The 17,967-nt window shown below is 43.0% G+C and overlaps 1 protein-coding gene across 3 annotated transcripts in view; it reads left to right on the forward strand.

Moving 5' to 3' along the window:
• Positions 1 to 17,967, forward strand: part of VWDE (von Willebrand factor D and EGF domains) — a 550,953-nt gene that overhangs the window by 484,341 nt on the left and 48,645 nt on the right. For all 3 annotated transcript variants that reach the window (XR_011303393.1, XM_069648623.1, XM_069648624.1), the window contains exons 22-24: positions 177 to 830; positions 15,369 to 15,464; positions 15,552 to 15,647. Coding sequence is in view for 2 of the 3 variants with exons in the window: in XM_069648623.1 (XP_069504724.1) it covers positions 177 to 830; positions 15,369 to 15,464; positions 15,552 to 15,647 (846 nt within the window). In the remaining variant the exon portion in view is untranslated. The remainder of the gene's footprint in view (positions 1 to 176; positions 831 to 15,368; positions 15,465 to 15,551; positions 15,648 to 17,967) is intronic.

Below are 17,967 nucleotides of genomic sequence, written 5' to 3' on the forward strand. Positions count from 1 at the left end.
GGGCTGGAGTTGGACAACCCTGTCATAAATGATGTTAAGCTGTTGACAACTTCAATACCTTTAGTAGAAGGGCTGTCATATCTATGCATTTCTTGCAGAGTTAAGTTTCCCATATTTCAAAATCTTGACTTTGTTTGAGGTTTTCTCCAAGTAATACACTCCTTCTTTGTTTTTAGAATTTCAGCCTCTCCCGATAGACCATCCAGGAACGGGCATTGATAGAAGTGTCACTCCCAGTCCAGAGGCTGCAAGGAATCTGCTGTCACCTTCTCCCCCTGAAGCACAACCGCCATCTACCACATCAAAGCCACTTGATGTCCAGGAATCCCTTAACAGCCGTTCTTCTGCAACCAGATTCATAGGGCGGGGCTCTAGGACACATGAGAATTTGGACCCGTTGGGCACATCTTTTGTAGGGGAGACATTGGCTGGTACCAGTGGGATCAAGGATGTATTTTTACCAGAAAAAGACAACAACATATGGACTCAATTTAAAAATCTGACAACGACCCACAAAGAAACTCAATCCCATGCTGAAACAAAACTGAGCGAAGTGAGCACTTTAAAAGAAAAGCTACCTGTGAGAAACACTGGTTCCAGATTTCAGAACCCAACAGTCAGGCAAAGAATTGGCTCTTCACATCCAATTTCTGTAAAGATCACAGATGCTCCCGAAGAAGGTGAAACACCAGTGACAGCGGTCTACAAGACAGTGACGTGTGCAGACTTCCCATGCTTTCCGGGTGTGCCTTGTGAACCCAGTCAAGAGAGAGGATTCAAATGTGGCCGCTGTCCATATGGGTACCATGGCAACGGCGCGACTTGCACAGGTATTCTTAGTAAAATCTCGACTTGTTAAAACCCTGCCAAATCTAGATGTATGTTGGCACAATTGCCTTCTTCTCCTTCATGTATATGAACATTGCTTGCAATCTTACATGAAACATGACAGTCAAATACCACTTGAGCCAAATGTATTAGCTAAACGAAAAAGCTCATTTTAAAAACGTTTTTCTGGAATACAAAAGCCAAGGCATGTGTTTAGTTCCTAATCAACAAACGCAAGTGAGAATCAGATCCAAATTCTGTTGTCCCTCTGTTACATCTCCACACCATATGCTTTAATCAATTAATGGTCCAAATACTCCCCCAGCAGCATAAACAATGCCCAGGTCCTTCCTGGAATGGTACTCCATACCGAAATGTTTGACACTACTAGTGCATACACCATTACTTACAAAAAATGAATTTAAAAATGATTACATTCTATTTTGTCCTGCCTGCAAATATTCTCCTGCTACTCTTGTGTTTTCTTAAAGCTGGCTACATTGCACAAGGCTGTGCACTCTCTTACCCAGGCACGTCAATTGGGGGTTGTCAGAGGTTGCAATGGTGACCCTTGGCAAATCCTGTGCGACCCCTGCCTCTGCCTTTGCGACCCCCGGGGTCTGCAGAGGCAGAGTGAAACCCAAGGTAAATAGGGATCTACCCATATTTTTCATCTTTTACATTCCCTTCTGGTGTGTATTTTCTTTTTCTGCATTCCCCTTTGGTGTGTAATAAAGAGGGTACACATCCAGCAATATACTACATATTTTCCTCTCTCGAATTAGTCTATGCTCTATTGTTCGACACATCTTTAAGGTCTTTTGTTAGTGATGGTGCAAAGCCTCAGCTAACTCCCAAGAGATCACTCCTGGAACGGAAAGCCATATTTCCTGTGGACTGAGATAACTTCAAAGTAGTCAAAAAGATGCGTATTAGATTTAGAATCTTTAGGTCTCTTTGAGGCAGGTGACAGACCAACAGTTAGGCAACAGGGTAGGTTTCCTTCAGGTGTTACGTGTTTTACCATGTGGTAGACATGGCTGATCTCTGACAGTCCAGGGGACTCTTGGGATGGCAATGGGGTAGTTAAGATACTGTTTTAATAGCTTATAACATTCAATATGAGATTGCCCACCCAATGTATTTATGAATGCAGTTGTGCAGGTACTGCTAAGTAACCTATAGCAAGGAAGAGTGTTTTAGTGTTTGGAATTTATAACCATACACATTAGGGTCACTGTGAATGACAACACTACAGGGTATACCACAGATTCAAAATATGGTGCTCTCTATCATGGAGTACTTTGAAATCTCAGTATTCTCGACCGGATGTCAGTCTCTGAGAGGAATATGGTGTGGGCTTGTTGATGCAGTTCACCCCACTGTTAACCATAGGGTTCTAGAATATAACCTTGCAATTGTGCAAGGTTGTGTGCAATTTTTTTCTTTTTGTTTAACACCAACCGCCTATCCTAGTGAGTTTAAAAAGTTCACCGTTGACAATGCTGGTGTCTTTTTTGTCTGTAAATTCTTATTATGGCGACAAAGTTAATCAGAATAGGAGGAGGCTAGAAGGGTGTGGGATGGCTGCTGAAAGAGAGCAACGCTTAAACAATGCAGCTGCAGGTCTGCTGTTCGAAGACATTAGAGTTCCAGACAGATGCAGTCACAGTTCAGCGGCTAGAGTTCAGAATCCCAACCAGAATTGTAGAGATATGTGTACTTTTTCAGTTCTCTAATAACATGCCATAGTTTCTGTTAGCAAGCTCTGGGCTTTCCAGTGCTCCCAATGTCAAAAGCAGAGGATAGGAGAATGAGGACAGAAGGGAGATTAGAGTCAAGATTGGAGAGCAAGTCTTCGCGGGTGTTCAGCAGAGCAGTTACTGTGCTTCTGGCAGCTCTGAAGCCAGACTGGTGGTCATGGAGGCAACCAACAGATTCCGTATGTAGATGAAGATGGGAGTTGGCCAGCTTTTCCAAGAGTTTGCCCAGGAAAGGAGTGATGGCCATGGGACTCTTCAGAAGGCTCCGAAGGGTATGATCACCGTGCCGTGTTCCAGAATGGTTAGTCCCACCAACAAAAGTGTTGGAGCACTGACAAGGATCTTCAGGAGAGCAATCTGGAGAGCCAGGGCTTCACTGGAACATGGCTGGAGAAAAGACTGGATGACGTCAACGTTTGTCCTTGGGTCTTCATTTGGCTGCAGCTTTTCATAGGGTTCTTGGCTCCAAATGGCTGTCAAATTGCTACAGGACTTGTCCATGTATTCTAAATGTGAGACTGTCACCCCAGCCCAGCAGTGGAATGGATCTGCACCTTTCAGACTGGCAATGGCTGCCCAATCATGGACACCCTCCTTCCAAACATCTGCCAAGCAAGATACATACCTCTGGCCAGAGTGTGGATTGGGACCATACAGTTGCAGATCCCATACCTGGTCAGATGCTCACACTGCCACTTTGCTCGGAAATGTTTAGGCTTTGCCCAGAACATGGCTTTCCATATTAGGCATTTCCTGACCTGAAGAGGCAGGAAGTATGTCTAAGGGCAAGATTGCCAATAGACAGGGCGAAAAATGAGTGGCAGGGCCAGTGTGAGTATATGGTAGTCAAAATGGCATTATGTAGTAAAATGTAAACATGGACGTGTGAAAACCGAAAAACATGTTAGACAAATATATGCTGCCTCCAGTTTGTCTTGGACACATCATGAAAGTACCAGAAACATTACTAAAAGAAAGAGAAACATTGATTCAATGTACAAAACAATCAATGTTCTAAGGGAAGAAAGAGCCCCACTGCATTGCCAGCCTTAGGGTCAGACACACACTCCCAAAACAGATTAGAAAAGGAAGTAAAGCAAAATGTCAGGACAGACATCAAACAATAGCAAAACGTCTGGCGGGGCAGGGGAGTGTTCCACTGATGTCAGTAGAGGGAAAGCCGCAATTTCCTAACAGTAATGATAGCCCCCAACCAAATGTATCAGAGTGAACTGTGAGCGATTACCCACGAAGGGGCAGGGTATCTTTGGGGCACCTCAACCTTTAGAGGACAAGAATCTGTCATGGCGCACATCACCAAATGAGGCACTGGTTAAGGACATCATTTTAAAAAAGTGGCTGGTAAACCTGCCAGGAAAAAGCTAAAATAACCACACCTCTCATGAGAGGTAAAGTCTGAAACTTTCACCCTCATAAGCGTGACCATCTGCTTAATCTTCCTACAAATGTGTGTACATCTAATTGCACATTCATATATTGTGTGTCACGAGTCACAGTTTAAGATAACTGCCTTATAAAGCACCAATCTGGTATGGATAGTTATCAGGTTTTTCACATAACCAATTTGAATTCATATCAGTGTAATATTGTACACGCATTATTAAGAACAATAGTATCGATTATTAAGAACAATAGTATCGATTATTAAGAACAATAGTATCGTAATCATGTCCTTTTTCTCCTACATCAATGAAAGCTCAAACTCATGCCCTTTACCAAGTTCTACATAGCTCATAATTGGGGTGATTTATTTTTTTAGTCCAAAAATAAATTAGTTGATTTTAACTGAATAATGTATTTCACACAGAACATGAAATTCTCAGTTTGTACTATCCAGTCCCCGACCAAATCATCGCAAGTAAAAATCGATTTGCTTTTCTTGAAATGTTCTCTTGACAGAAACAAGCCATGTACATCCATTCCCCAAAATGCCAGATGTAGCAAAAGTGACATCGCAGGGTTGATAACCGCGCCAGAAAAGTGCTGCCACATGACTTTTGACCATGAATAAATCTCAAAAATTAAGAAATTCGAAATCATAAAGTTGCTGATGTCAAATAAAAATGTATCAAGCGTATATTTGATAAAATAACAAATAATTACAAAAGCTGTCAAAACTGAGCAAAACTACCATGGCAGCAAAGGCCATTATGTCTTGTTACTCGTATGACAAGAGCAGAATAAAATGCCACATGAATTCATTCAGTGCTAGCTGATACCTCGTGTTCATGGTATAATCACTAAATGTGAAAATGCGGCCCCACATGGCCAGTTGTTGGTATCATTTTTTATAGGGCAGCATCCAATGATGTTTAAATGCAAGTAAATGACACGCATGTCAGTTATAGTTTGTACAACAACGCTGCATCCTCAGACATGGGGTTTCTGGAACCACATGGGAACTGTAGCATCAAATACTTTATGTATTTGTATTTATTTATTTATATATATTGATGGAACAATGCTCTTTTAATCACAAAAGAACGTACATTAGATAAGAGGTCGGATTTGATTGGAAGTAATGTGCTTCTTACAATGGGGTGAGTTTGAGTTGCATTCAGACCATGCTGTGGTGATGAGTAAATGGAACTGCCACCATGGACAATACATGGGTGGACTTAAACAGATTAAGGACAATCAACATTATACATTTTGAAGTGCAGGTAGGCAGTACGGCCAGCTGTATTACGGATGTGACCATGATGGATGAAGTGCTGTAGGGGAGGCAAAGAAAGTCAGGGACTGACGCAGGTCAGAGGACAGGGAAAAATGTTAGCTTGGAGGCAAAGGAGGAGTAGGTTAATAGGGTAACTCAGAGGCAAGGAGGCAGACCTTCAGTTTGGCTTTGAACAAAGCGGTGTGGACTGTTTCTAGGATGTCCATCGGAAGTGAATTCCGTGCAAGTGGAGCAAGAATAGAGAAGGAGTGGAAGCGAGAGGAAGCACTGGGATGGCGAGGTGCCACAAGGGTAGTCAAGGAGAAATAGTGGAGATGACAAGAAGGCTTGTAAAGTTCGATAGAGGATAGATACGGTGGTGCTTTACCATGGATAGATTTATAAGCCAGGAGAAGAAATTTAAGTCTGGCCCTTTTTTTTGCATTGTCAGCCATCCAGCCTGGTGACGGAAGGAGAAAGTAGGTGTGAAGTGAGGGAGTTGAAAGTGAGTCCTGGAAGCAAAGTTACTGGTCTTTTCAAGACGACAGAAAGCATGGCTGGGGAAACCAAACAGGATGCTGGCAATGTAGTCCAGTTTAGGGAAGACAAGTGGGGTTAAGAGATGCTTGGTGGTATTGAAAGGAATTAGTTGCCTGACTTTTCTAATATTTAAGAGGTTGTGGTGAGCTGTTGTTGCACTTTTTGAGATGAAAGTAGAAAAGCTGTGAGAAGGAGCATAGATGATGCTGAGGTTTCTAGCTAAGGAAGTGAAGGGCAGAGTGTCAGATGGGAACTGGATAAGCAGGGGAAGAGGTGAGAGTATCTTCTCTGTTTTGGTAGAATTTAACATCAGAGAGTGTGAAGCCACCCCATATTTAATGGTAGAGAGACCTTTGGAAATGTTGATAGAGAGATCAGAGGAGAGTTCAGGAAAAGAGAAGACGCTGTGGGTTGCATCTGCAAAGAGTTGGTACGAGGACAAAACAAGGACATTAGTGCCCCAAGGGCAGAGTTGTGGAGTGTAAAGAGGAGGGAAACCAAGACAGAGCTTTGTGGAACACCTACAGTTAGAGGAGTGAGTTGAAATATGTTGTTGGTTCAGGGGACAGAGAATTGGCAATTCATTCTAGGCAAGGGATTGATCGTGAATGCCAAGAAAAAAGAGAGTATTGAGGAAATCAATGTGATTTGCAATGTCAATGGCAGCAGAGAGTTCAAGGAGAATTAGGATAGATGATAGGTTGGAGTGCTTAGCAGAGGCGAAGAAGTTGGAGACATTCATGAGAGCAGTTTCTGTGGCGTGACAGGAGCACACGCGTGCTTGTAAGGGGTATTGAAGGTTGTGGATGTCTACAGCATGTATAAGATGGTTGAACACAACACTGTCAAGTACAGTAGTGCAGAAGGAGAGACACATGGCGAAAGTTAGCTGGTAATTTCAGGTCAGTCCCTTGCTTTTTTAGGAGATGAATGACTGTAGCCATTTTGAAAATTGAGGGATGCAAGCAGAGTCAAAGGACAGGTTGAAGAGTTCAGAGCGGTGAGATGCCACTAAAGAATCAATAGGCTTGACTAGCTAAAGAGCAGGAATTTCTGATGGGACACAAGAGGGGTTAGCCTTCATCAGAACAGATAGGACTTCTTCAGTATTAGTGTCACTAACGTGGAAGATAGAGGCTGAGGATGATGGTAGAGTAGGCAGAGTATTGATTGTAGGAGACAGTAGTGTGAGGAAGGTCACAGGAGAGTCTTATTTTGGAAATGTGTGCAGTCAAAGTATTCAGCTAGTTCATTAGCTGTGAAAGTGGAGTTGATAGTCATTTGTTTAGGAGGAGTGAGAAGTGAGTTTATAGTGCTCTGTAGCTGGTGGGGATTGTTGAATTGAGAGGCAAAGAGTTTGAGGTAGAATTCAGTTTTTTTGCACTATCAAGAGAGGCCTTGAGAGAGTTGAGGGAAGAGAGGTAGAATTGCAGGTCCTCGCACGAGTGATGATGCCTCCATTGGTACAGCAGTCGACGCATGCCTGTGCAGTGACAGTGTATGAATGGGTTGACCCATAGCTGAGGATGCTTAAGGGTGATAGTTAGCTGTGGGAAGTGAGAGGGGAATGAGTCATATAGTTGGGACTGGAAGGTGGCATAGGCAGTGTTAGTGGATGATGCATCAGGTGTGAAGGAGGATAGTGTGAACTCTAGGTCCTACATAAAGGGAGAATGGCAGAAGGTTTACATTTCCTTTTAGTAATAGGTGATGCATGTGGTAAGGAGAGGTCAGAGGGTGGAAAGGAGATGGTGGTGGAAACAATGGAGTGATCAGATATGGATGATGTGACAGTAGTATTAGTGGCTGAGAGAGAGAGGTTGAGATGAATTAGAGGTCCACAGAGATACTCCCGACGTGGGCTGGTAGCTTATGGATAGCGTGGGGAATGTGGTCAGTAAAAAAAGAATGAAGTTCAGATTTTTGAGAAGTGGTTGTAGAGGGAAGCTTAAAGTCACCTTAGAGAATGAGGTGATGTTTAGTGGAAATAGAATCAAGGAGTTGCCCAAGTTCATCAAAGAATTGCCCAGTGGGACTAGGAGGGCGATAGATGGAGATGATGTGAACCAAGTGAGGTGGAGCAATAGGAGAGATGGTGCATTCAGAAGAGGCAGGAGAGGACCTGTCATTGTAGGTTTATGAGGCAATGAGGCTGCCAGTCAGATGAGGAGAGTTAATGAAGGATAGTTTGGAGTCTTGTTAGGGTCACCAGAGTGGTGTGTGTAGCAAAGGAAAATCCATTGTTGTAGTATGTCAAGCTTGCACATAGATAAATGAAATTGCAATAATGATCGCAATATTGAATTGTGCATTTTTAATAATGAAGATATTACATACAATTAAGTAAAGAATGAAATTACTTAAATAATAGTATAATCTCAAAAAGTGTTTGCATAGTTGGTTGCAACCAGACTATCTACATGTGGATTTACATTGTACATTAAACGACTTATACAATCTGAAGGCAAAAGTAGCCATCCGATTTTACATGATTTGCTGAGGTAACAAAAAATGTCTGACGCATACAAAAAACAAGTCTTAGCACTTAACACTAGAGTGCTCTAAAAACACACGATGAAGGTACACAAAAAATAACGCACGAAAGACACAATATTCATAATGCGAAGGACAATACAAATCGTCGACTCAAGTAGCTTGTGTTTTGGCTGATTGGGTTGCCAAAAAAAACACAAGAATGTGGCCTTGCCCTCCTCAGGGGGTTAATACAGTTTAAGTAGTCAGGCACAATGTTGTTCGGACTGTAGTGCACTCAGCAATTTCTAAAGTGAAAACAAACATGCTGTTTACCAGCGTGACACTGTTGTTGGTAATTTTAAAAACACTTTTCCGAAGTTTTAAAAGCAAAAAAAACATTCTGGTAACTGTATTAGCCAAATTCTTACATTCTGTACGTTTTAGATGAACGTGACCCCAGTCGAGGTTTACTTTCATAGCCCTGATCCCGGGGTTACATCTTTCATAAACCAGTAGCTGCTGGATTATCGAGCGTCACGGATAATGTGTGAAACTAAAGAGAGAGGGAAAGAAAAGTTTGTTTTGAGTAATTAATCCCATATGTAAGGGATGTGTGTACCACGCGTCTCGCAAAGCAACATTAGCAGTGGAGCCTCACATGAATCAACACACAAGCACTCACCCGTCTATGGTCATTTGTTGTTTGAAAGAGGTGAATTTGTATTATGGATCACTGTATAAACATACTCACAAATTACGTACGTAAGGCTCAGATGTGTTACAGCAAGGCTGGGGTTACCTTATGGTTTTGTTGCTTCAAAGAGCACAATTGTATCTGTTGGGAAGATGCAAGTGCATGCGCATTCATCTTTGTCCTCTAGTGGCTGCGTTCTCCGATTAACATTTGTGATGCTGAGCGAATGCTAGACTACTCTTAAACATTGCGTGCATAAAATCAATTTGTCGGCCATGTTGGATAAATACATTCGGGTTGCTCAAAAAGGTTACAAATACCAAAAAAGGCCTGGGCAATACAGTCTGTGGAACACAACTTGCTGCATGGAACTGTAGGGATTGTAGACTCTGAAAGATTGTTTTTATGCTATAGAGGACTATGTAGGAAGGCAACTGTCAAGTTTCACCCGGCCAATAAGACAGTCCAAGCTATCTGCTGATTCTGTCCTGCATTATGTGTATTCAGGTGAAAGATCCAATGTTGTTCTAATTTATAAAATCTGTTGGGCATGGAGAAGTTGGTGGAATCCGGAATGATATTCTCATACACATACCACTTCAAATTGTTTTCATTGTGGGCTTGGTCATGGAAGTTCTTAACAAGAGGAGACTGCATGTTTCCATTTTTATATTGGGCCAGGTTTCCACAGTGTGTGTGTTACTAGTGCGTGAAGTCATCAATATACCACCGATCGGACCAGCATATTATGGCATATATCATATTTTTCGTTTGACAAGTGCTATAATTTTTCAAGGTCCAATGGAAATTATTGTGTGAAAATTCCATTGTCTTAATCGTGAATTTACATGACGTACAATGGCCGCAGGGGTGCTGTCCCTTGGCATTGTGGTTTGGCACCCCAAGGCTTGTATGATATTCTGTGGGCTCTTCTTTGTTTGCTGAGCTGCTCTCACCAATTTGTCCTGGGGATTATAGCCTCTCTTCAGTGCAAACAGAAGGCAGGCCTCCGCTATTGTAGTTAGGTTAAGTGACCAATATTTTCTAACCAACTTTTTCAGGGTTGGGGTGTACCGACAGAAAGTGGCAACACAAGCGCAGATTGAATCATTGTCTGGCTGTTTTGTCGAGTTGAACAAAATATCCCTGTCAGTATGCAATACCCTTTTAGCCATTCTCTTCAAATGTTATGGCCATGTATTCTGTCTGTTTCTGATAATCCTCTTTCATGGTGAAACTACGCCAAAGGCACAAGAACTGACTGAATGGTAAATGATCTTGTAAATGTCTAGGATATTAGCTAGAGTTTTGCAAAAGAGTATTTCTGTCAGTCGGTTTTCAAAAAGTCTAATACATAGTGCATGGCCTGCTACGTAAATGGTTAAATCCAAAAATGCAATCTTGTGTGCGCTCCAAATTATCATAAACTTTAGGTTCGGGTTCAGACTGCTGAGCCATTTGGCAAACTGCTGAAGAGCGTTACTGTCTCTCGGCCAAATTAGCAAGAGGTCATCAATGTAACAATGCCAATTTTGGATTTTTTGGATGAAGCGATTTACCATAATTAAATTGACAAATTAGTCAAACATGCCACACCCATAACCATTCCCTTGATCTACAGGAAATGATTCTGGGCAAAAAATGTTTGCTTGATGTTAGTCTAAGCAGTCATACTAGGAAGTCAGTTGGTGCGTAAGTGGTATTTCTGCAACTTCCAGTGCCTCTTCTTGTGGTATACTTGTATATAACGCTGAAATGTCCAGTAGGTTCTGATCTGGATGGTATTTGCTATTGTCAATTAACTGGATAGCATCCCTGGTACTGTTCAAAAACTCTATTTTATAAAGGATAACAATTAAAAAAAAGTCTACATGTTGTCTTAAGGACAAGCGTGGCACTGTCAGATGGAGAAATCCAGATTTCAGTGATGTGATAGCAAGGAGGTCTAGAGGAGAGCTGGAGTGAAAATAGTCAGTGATAAAGAATGTTTTGTTGCATACAGACTGAACATTCCAGGGTGCAATTTTCAGTTGATGGGGTAAGGATGTGTACATATGTTGAGCCTCGGAGTAAGATAGGCAAGGTGGATAGGTGTTAGGGGAGGTATGCTTAGCTTGTCACCTTTGTTTGAAGTTGGTGGTGCAGAAGAGATAGAGTAGTAGGTGTTTTGAGTTTGTGTTTTATGATAGGGATAGGAAAGTCAGAAGTTGTAGCATGATTGGAGAACGCATGGGGAGATGTGAGTACGAAGAGCAACATGAGCAGCAGAAGGGAATGCATAATAACCTGTTAATACCCTCCAAAACCATTTATAATGCCTCACATGCATGGTTTAGCCACCACATGTATAGGTGCAGCCTCACATTTTCAGTTACTGGGCTCATAAGCCATATGTAATTTCATAAAATCCTACAATACAATACAATGCCACATGCCATAATTAATTGTATTACTGTGCTGTCGTGATCCCAATCCAACCCACCCCGATCTAGCCACTTGCTGCCGGCACTGGCTGAAACTTAAGCTTCTAACACTGCACAAATACCGGGAAGAAACACTCATTGGGCCTCATTAGAAGGTTGGAGGTAACCATGCCGCTTTTAGCGGCATGGTTGCCTCCATACTGCAATCCGGGCCCGGGTTCCTTGAATGAGGAATTACCAGGCCATCGCAACCTTGGCAGACCCGGTAATTCCCCGTCCAAGGAACCCGGACCCGGTCCATCCCCATTCCCATTAGAGCCCCCATAAGGCTCAATGGGAATGGGGATGGAGATAACAACGGGCCCGTTAATGACGGGCCCGTTGTTAGCTCCCTGGTCCCCTCGCGGGACCCGGTAAGGACACCTGGTTTTTCCGCCCATTGCGGGTCCCGCGAGGAGACCTCGTAATAGGGCGGAACGGGTTTACCGGCACCGGCACCTTTATCGGTGCCGGTAAACCCATTCTGCCAACTTTATAGTGAGGGCCATTATCTTCCTTACCAATACCCAACCTGTGACTTTTCTTTTTTGCCAGCTGATGGCTTCCTTCTTCTCATGCTTAATGTGTCAGCAATGTCAGTGCTGATCTTTGAGAGTAGAAAAGTGGCGCTCAAAGACAACATTTCAGGGTTGCCATGGGTAGCAACCTCTTCCCCTGGATCCCCATCTGCTTCCCCCTACACCTGTCCTTGCGACCCCATGGCAACTGGACAAAGAGGCAGTGCCAAGATCAGATATCTATGTTGCGCCTGAAAAAGGTGCCACCGCTTTTCTCACCAGGAATCTAAATCTCGTTAACTGGAGAAATCACAGGGATGCAGGAAAAACCATGAAGCCACCATCACTAACAGGTTGGCGGTCCATTAGTGAGGAATGCCTGATTGGTTAGATTCAGAGGTCAGGCTGTCTGTGCAGCTCATACTCAGTGCAGTATCAATAGGATGGGTATGAAGGCTACGTCTAGTTAGCTGGGAATGGGTAAGAGCAGCTTGTACTCAGTGACAGCACAACCCATCAGTGTTTGTCGTCTGCTTTGCACATCGCGTGAGCCACCGGGCCTGTGATGAGAGGGGTGTGCCCGAGTGGCTTCTGCCATCAATCTTGCCTGGGCACTCTGTGGCCTGACCCATACCTGCCAGAAGAACTACATCATAGGAACACTGTAGATAGACGCAAGATGAGATCATTCATTTACATGACGTTGCCCTTCAGCTTTGAAGTAAACCATCTTTTGCTTCCTATATATTGGGAAAGGATAGCTCAGGGGCAATGCACTTGCTTTAGGAACAAGGGGATGCAGTGCAACATGGGTCCAGTTCCTGTTCCAGTGCATAGAAGCTGGAGGAGGCTGGCATTAAGCAAGATATAAAGGGTCAAAGAAAATAGTAAAATGGGCCTTTTTTATGGGTGATGTCATGGAGCTGCTGCTGTTTATATTTTAAAATAAATAAAAACTGCAATTACTGTGACCTGCAACACATCCTCCCCTCTATCTCCCAACAAAAATAACTGTGATTTGTTTACCAAATAAGCAAAACTGAAAGGTGATGCCGGACGTTTTCAAATCATTCATAACCACTGGCACAGCTCTGGGCAACCCTACAGACCATCGATTTTAAGCTTGCCAAGAGACTACAGAATGGAAAAGATCATATATAAATCATGCTTGGTCCCACCCCAAAAGGGGTAGTCCAACCCAAACTGCTAGGTCACTTCTATGCTGCACAAGACCAAACGTATCCCCAGATATGTTCCAGCCTCACTGGGCGTCAGTAGCCTAGGTCTATAGGCCCAGCAGGCTTTTCTAGGGGTAATGTTGTGGAGCGGCCTCTTACATTTTTAAATAAAAAACCCTGCAATTACTGGGACCTGCAACACGTCTCTTCTGTCTCCCATCTAACAAAAAGAAATGCGGGTTACTTACCAAATAAGCAAAACAGAAAGGTGATAGCTAGAAGGTTTCAAATCATTCTTAACCACTGGCACAGCTCTGGGCAACCCTACACACCATCGTTGTTCAGCCTGCCAAGCCACTACAGGAGGGGAAAGACCATTTGGGAGTGTCTCGGGAGGATAGCTCAGGGACAATGTGCTTGCCTTGGAAGCAAAACAACACAGAGCACCACAGGTTTGATCCCATGTCCGCGCTTAGAAACCTCTGGGTATTAAGCGCGTTACAAATAACCTATCATAGAATATGCAAATCAGGCTTGGTCCCACCCCAAAAGAGGTAGTGCAGCCCGAACTGCTATGTCACATCCCTTTTGCACGAGACCTCTAGGATCCCCACACATGTTCCAGCCTCATTGGGCATCATCAGTGAGGAGTAGTTAAGTCTGTAGTCCCAGCAGGCTTTTCTGGGGGTGATGTTGTGGAGCTGCTGCTGCTGATTACATTTTAAAATAAAAAACCTACAAATATAGTTACCTGCAACACATCTTTCCCCTCTATCTTCCATCTAACAACAAACTGTGGGTTACTTACCAAATAAGCAAAACAGAAAGGTGATAGCTGGAAGGTTTCAAATCCTTTATAACCACTGGCACAGCTCTGGGCAAGCCTCCAGACCATCGTTTTTCTGGTTGGACTTGTGTTGGTCAGTTGCTGTTTCGAGTCCGTGGCCAGACACTTGGCAGGCACTGGATGTCTGCGCTTTGGAGTTCAGGCCTCTTCGAGATGCTCTGTCTGTCTACAGTTCAGCCCAAGTGATGCACAATAGCCCAGGTTGTTGTGTTGGGCGCCTGTTTACATTCACAGTAATTTGGTAATATGGGCCTTAACACTACATATGGTCATCATTCTTGTATGGAATGTATATCATATTACAGTGATATTGTAACCATATTTTTCTTAATGTACTGAGGAACAGTGCTATGTGATGCCACTTCCTGTTTTGTCAAGAGGTGAAAGGTCATGTGGCATCACTTCCTGTGATGTCACTTGGGGATGCGGTCAAATGACATCACTTCCTGTGATGTCACCAGAGGACCGTGTGGCGTCATGTTTTCTTCCTCTGGCATGTTGGTGAAACAACATCCCTGGTAGCGCTTCCACCACTAGTGACAACCCCTAACTGCTAAGCAGCCAATGGGGAGCTGCTGAGAAGCGAGTGTCGGAGCAAGGCATGGCGCTCCTGAAAGTTTTCAAAGCATGGTTTACTTTAATTTTACTACAATACCCTACCCTCACCGAGCCTGGGGATGCAAGGGCTGTGCCAGTGAAACTACTGGAGTTGTGAGGGGTGTCTATTGGTACCCCTGGCAAGCCTAGCATAATATCCCTGAAACAAACTCGTTTTTTACAAGCATTTATATAATTGCTACAAAGGAACCGATTGGTGATAATAATGAATCTATATTTGACAAACATAATTGATACATGACCAAATGTATCTAGTAGTTACAAAAATCAATAGATATTGAAAGATGGGTTTGTTAATACAAAAGAATGACAAACCCCTCTGCAGATTAACAGTGCCGTACATTTCCTGATAGAAAGCATTTGAGGCTGAACTGCTATCAAAATCATATCAGTCAAACATTATAATTCAAAATAAATAAAAGGGAGAGTGAGCTAAGCAATGAGGAGAGGTGGAGGGCAGCTAAGGAATATATGGTGCCTGTTCAACCAAGTGTTTCAAAATACTATATTTTATTACATAAGTGTCATTTTGGTTTAAACAATGTCAGAATAAAATAGAATGTTACAAATAAAAAATGTGGCCACAAACATTATTGTTATTATTCACTGCCACCAATAATAATTATAATGATAATAATATTAGTGATAATTAGGTGTTTGTGTATAAAACTTGCTACCACGGTTCTTGCCTTTTACATAGTAATGCAATGACGTCTGAGGTACTTTAAGAAATGTGTGCTGTATTGATAAATGCTATTGTGTTTTCAGCAATATGTAGGCAGCCATGTGGTAAAAACATGGAGTGTGGTGCGCCAAATACATGCCGTTGCAAGCCTGGTTATTCTGGATACAACTGCCAAACTGGTGAGCATGATTAAATAACAGTGGCCTAAATCAGTCAATTAGTTTTTTATTATGTGTCATTTAAATCAATGCTTTTATTTTACGCAGCTGTGTGTCGACCTGATTGCAAGAATCGTGGAAAGTGCATTAAGCCTAATATCTGTGAATGTGCCCCAGGATATGGCGGTCCTACGTGTGATGATGGTAAGAAACCTTTGCTTCCTGTTTCCCTATTGTAATGCATATTCTTGATAAAAAGGTAGATTACTCAAATTCTCTGGGAGAATGCCTCAGCTGTCATTCAATAACAGCCATTTTGAGTCAGTGCCGTTTATACTGTCAAGGTAATTAGCACCGTGATTGTCCGGCTTAGCCAATCTGAGATCTTGGAACTCATGGTTTACTTATAGGTGCTAAGGAGGATTTTCCATTGTGCTGGTTTTAGGGAGCATTTGTGAGATCACTAGTCTTTTTGCTGGCTTTCTTTGTTTTTGACTTTTCTGCGGAGGAAGTGACATTATTTTTAAACATCACTTACCACTGTAACTCATTTTCATTGTAAGCAGTGGTAGTCCTTACGGCTACACGGGCAAGGAGGGGGCCTGTCAGCAATTGGGTGTATCCACAAGGACATTCCCTCAAACCTCCCACTGCGCTCCAAGGCCACACCCAGTATGACCCAAAGACTGTACTGAAAAGGTAGAGGAGTAAAGCAGTGGAGAAGAACCAGGGGGAAAGGTGTGAATAAGGACATCCCCTGCCCTTCCAGAAACAATACATATCCTAGAGGAGGAGAGGAACAGGCCTGAACCTATTGCCAACAACCCACCAACCTGATTATATAGACCAAACAGTATGCCCAATGAAACCAGGCCAAAATAAAAAAGAAGAAGAATGGCAGCTTGGGAGCCTGATATGACGGCACATGATTGAGTCCTAAGAGGTACATGCAGTAAAGTTCAAAGTAAGTAGGGGTGTAGTTACCAGCAGAGCGCTCCAGAAGACAGAGTTGGAAATTAGACAGTGTAATCCAAATGATTCAGGCAGAGCTGCAGCCTCAGTGGTTATAGGATTCAAGAGAGGCCCAGGAAGAGAGGAAAAACTGGATGGAAACTTAAGTGTTAATAGGGTTATGCAAGAAAAGTCCAGACACATTGATAGTGAGAAGTTCAACCGACAAAAGAACAATGGAGGGGCAATGACACGAAGGGAAGGGTAAATCCAATGTTACACTTTATGGGGTGGCCTGAGCCAGTGGCACGGTCTGAGTGAGCTCATGTCAAAGTTTCAAGTAAACAACTGAAGAAGCAGGCAGTTGGCAGTCAAATGGTCTGCAATTGGGGTTAACACAAGTTCAAATCAGGCACAGATGGAAATCAAGCTTTAAAACCAAAGAAGCAGGCAGCCGACAATCAGAAGGTACATGGTTGAGATGACTGGCATATTTAACAGGAGCAGGAAATAAACAAGAATCAGCCAGGGGGTTTGTGGTGACCCAATCAGCATTGCTAGCATTGGTTTATTGCTAACATCAATTTAGGACACAATGATGTTATCCAGATGATGTGCATACTTGCACAGTGCACACCAGGACCATTTGTCCAAAGTCTCAGTATGAATCACACTTAATTCAAGGAGATTCAGGGGAGCCCCAGAAAGCTGTGGTAGATGGTGAAATGAGTTAGAGATTAGAAGGATGTGTCTCAGTAACTGTTCCTCCTCCTCAGGGTCTTCCTTGGCTGATGCTTACAGCCTGAATTACCTAAGGATTTGGTGAGTGAATTTGCTTGTGAAATCCAAGAAGTAAGTGATAGTGCACTTGTACCATGGGTTCTTTCTAGGCTCCCCCAGAATGGCTGTGATGTGCTTCTGAAGATGGATGTTGCTGATAGCCTGTTCAATCAAGCTCCAATAGCTATATATGAGAAGACTCCTTCCCAATATCAAAAAAGGTTTAGGGACCATTAGAAAAGGATGGCATGTTATGGACAACCTCGGTATGTGAGTACTTGAAGAACTTAGATGTGTGGATTGAAGGCCATAAAGTGAGAACCTATGATGACATGAGGAGTCTTCTCACGCTAGAAATCATTGTTGATGCCTGTTCACCAGAACTGAGACAGCACCGACTTGGAGGAACATCTTTCCCATCTTGATCAGGTGTTGCAGGCCCTTCAGCAGGCCAATCTGACCATCAAGGCAAGCAAGTGCAAGATGGTCAGAGCAAAGCGGTCTACCTTGCACACAAGGTAGGAGGGGTAGAAGTAAAGCCCTGCCCAGCAAAGTAAAAGCTGTACAAGACTGGGTAACCCCTTCTACTTAGACACCAGTGAGAGTCCAGTTAGGCTTCACAGGATACTATAGAAATGTAATTGCTTATTATGGAACAATAGCAGCACCACCGAATAACATTTCTTCTCCCAAGTAGCCTAAGAAGGTAAAATGGACAGAAGAATGTCAGAAGGCTTTTCAGGTGCTGAAAGATGCCTAGTACAATGCTCCAGTGTTGCTGAGATCTCCAGAT

The sequence above is a fragment of the Ambystoma mexicanum genome, chromosome 2q (genome assembly GCF_040938575.1).
Source record: "Ambystoma mexicanum isolate Mex_15411 chromosome 2q, UKY_AmexF1_1, whole genome shotgun sequence".
Taxonomy (NCBI): Eukaryota; Metazoa; Chordata; class Amphibia; order Caudata; family Ambystomatidae; genus Ambystoma; species Ambystoma mexicanum.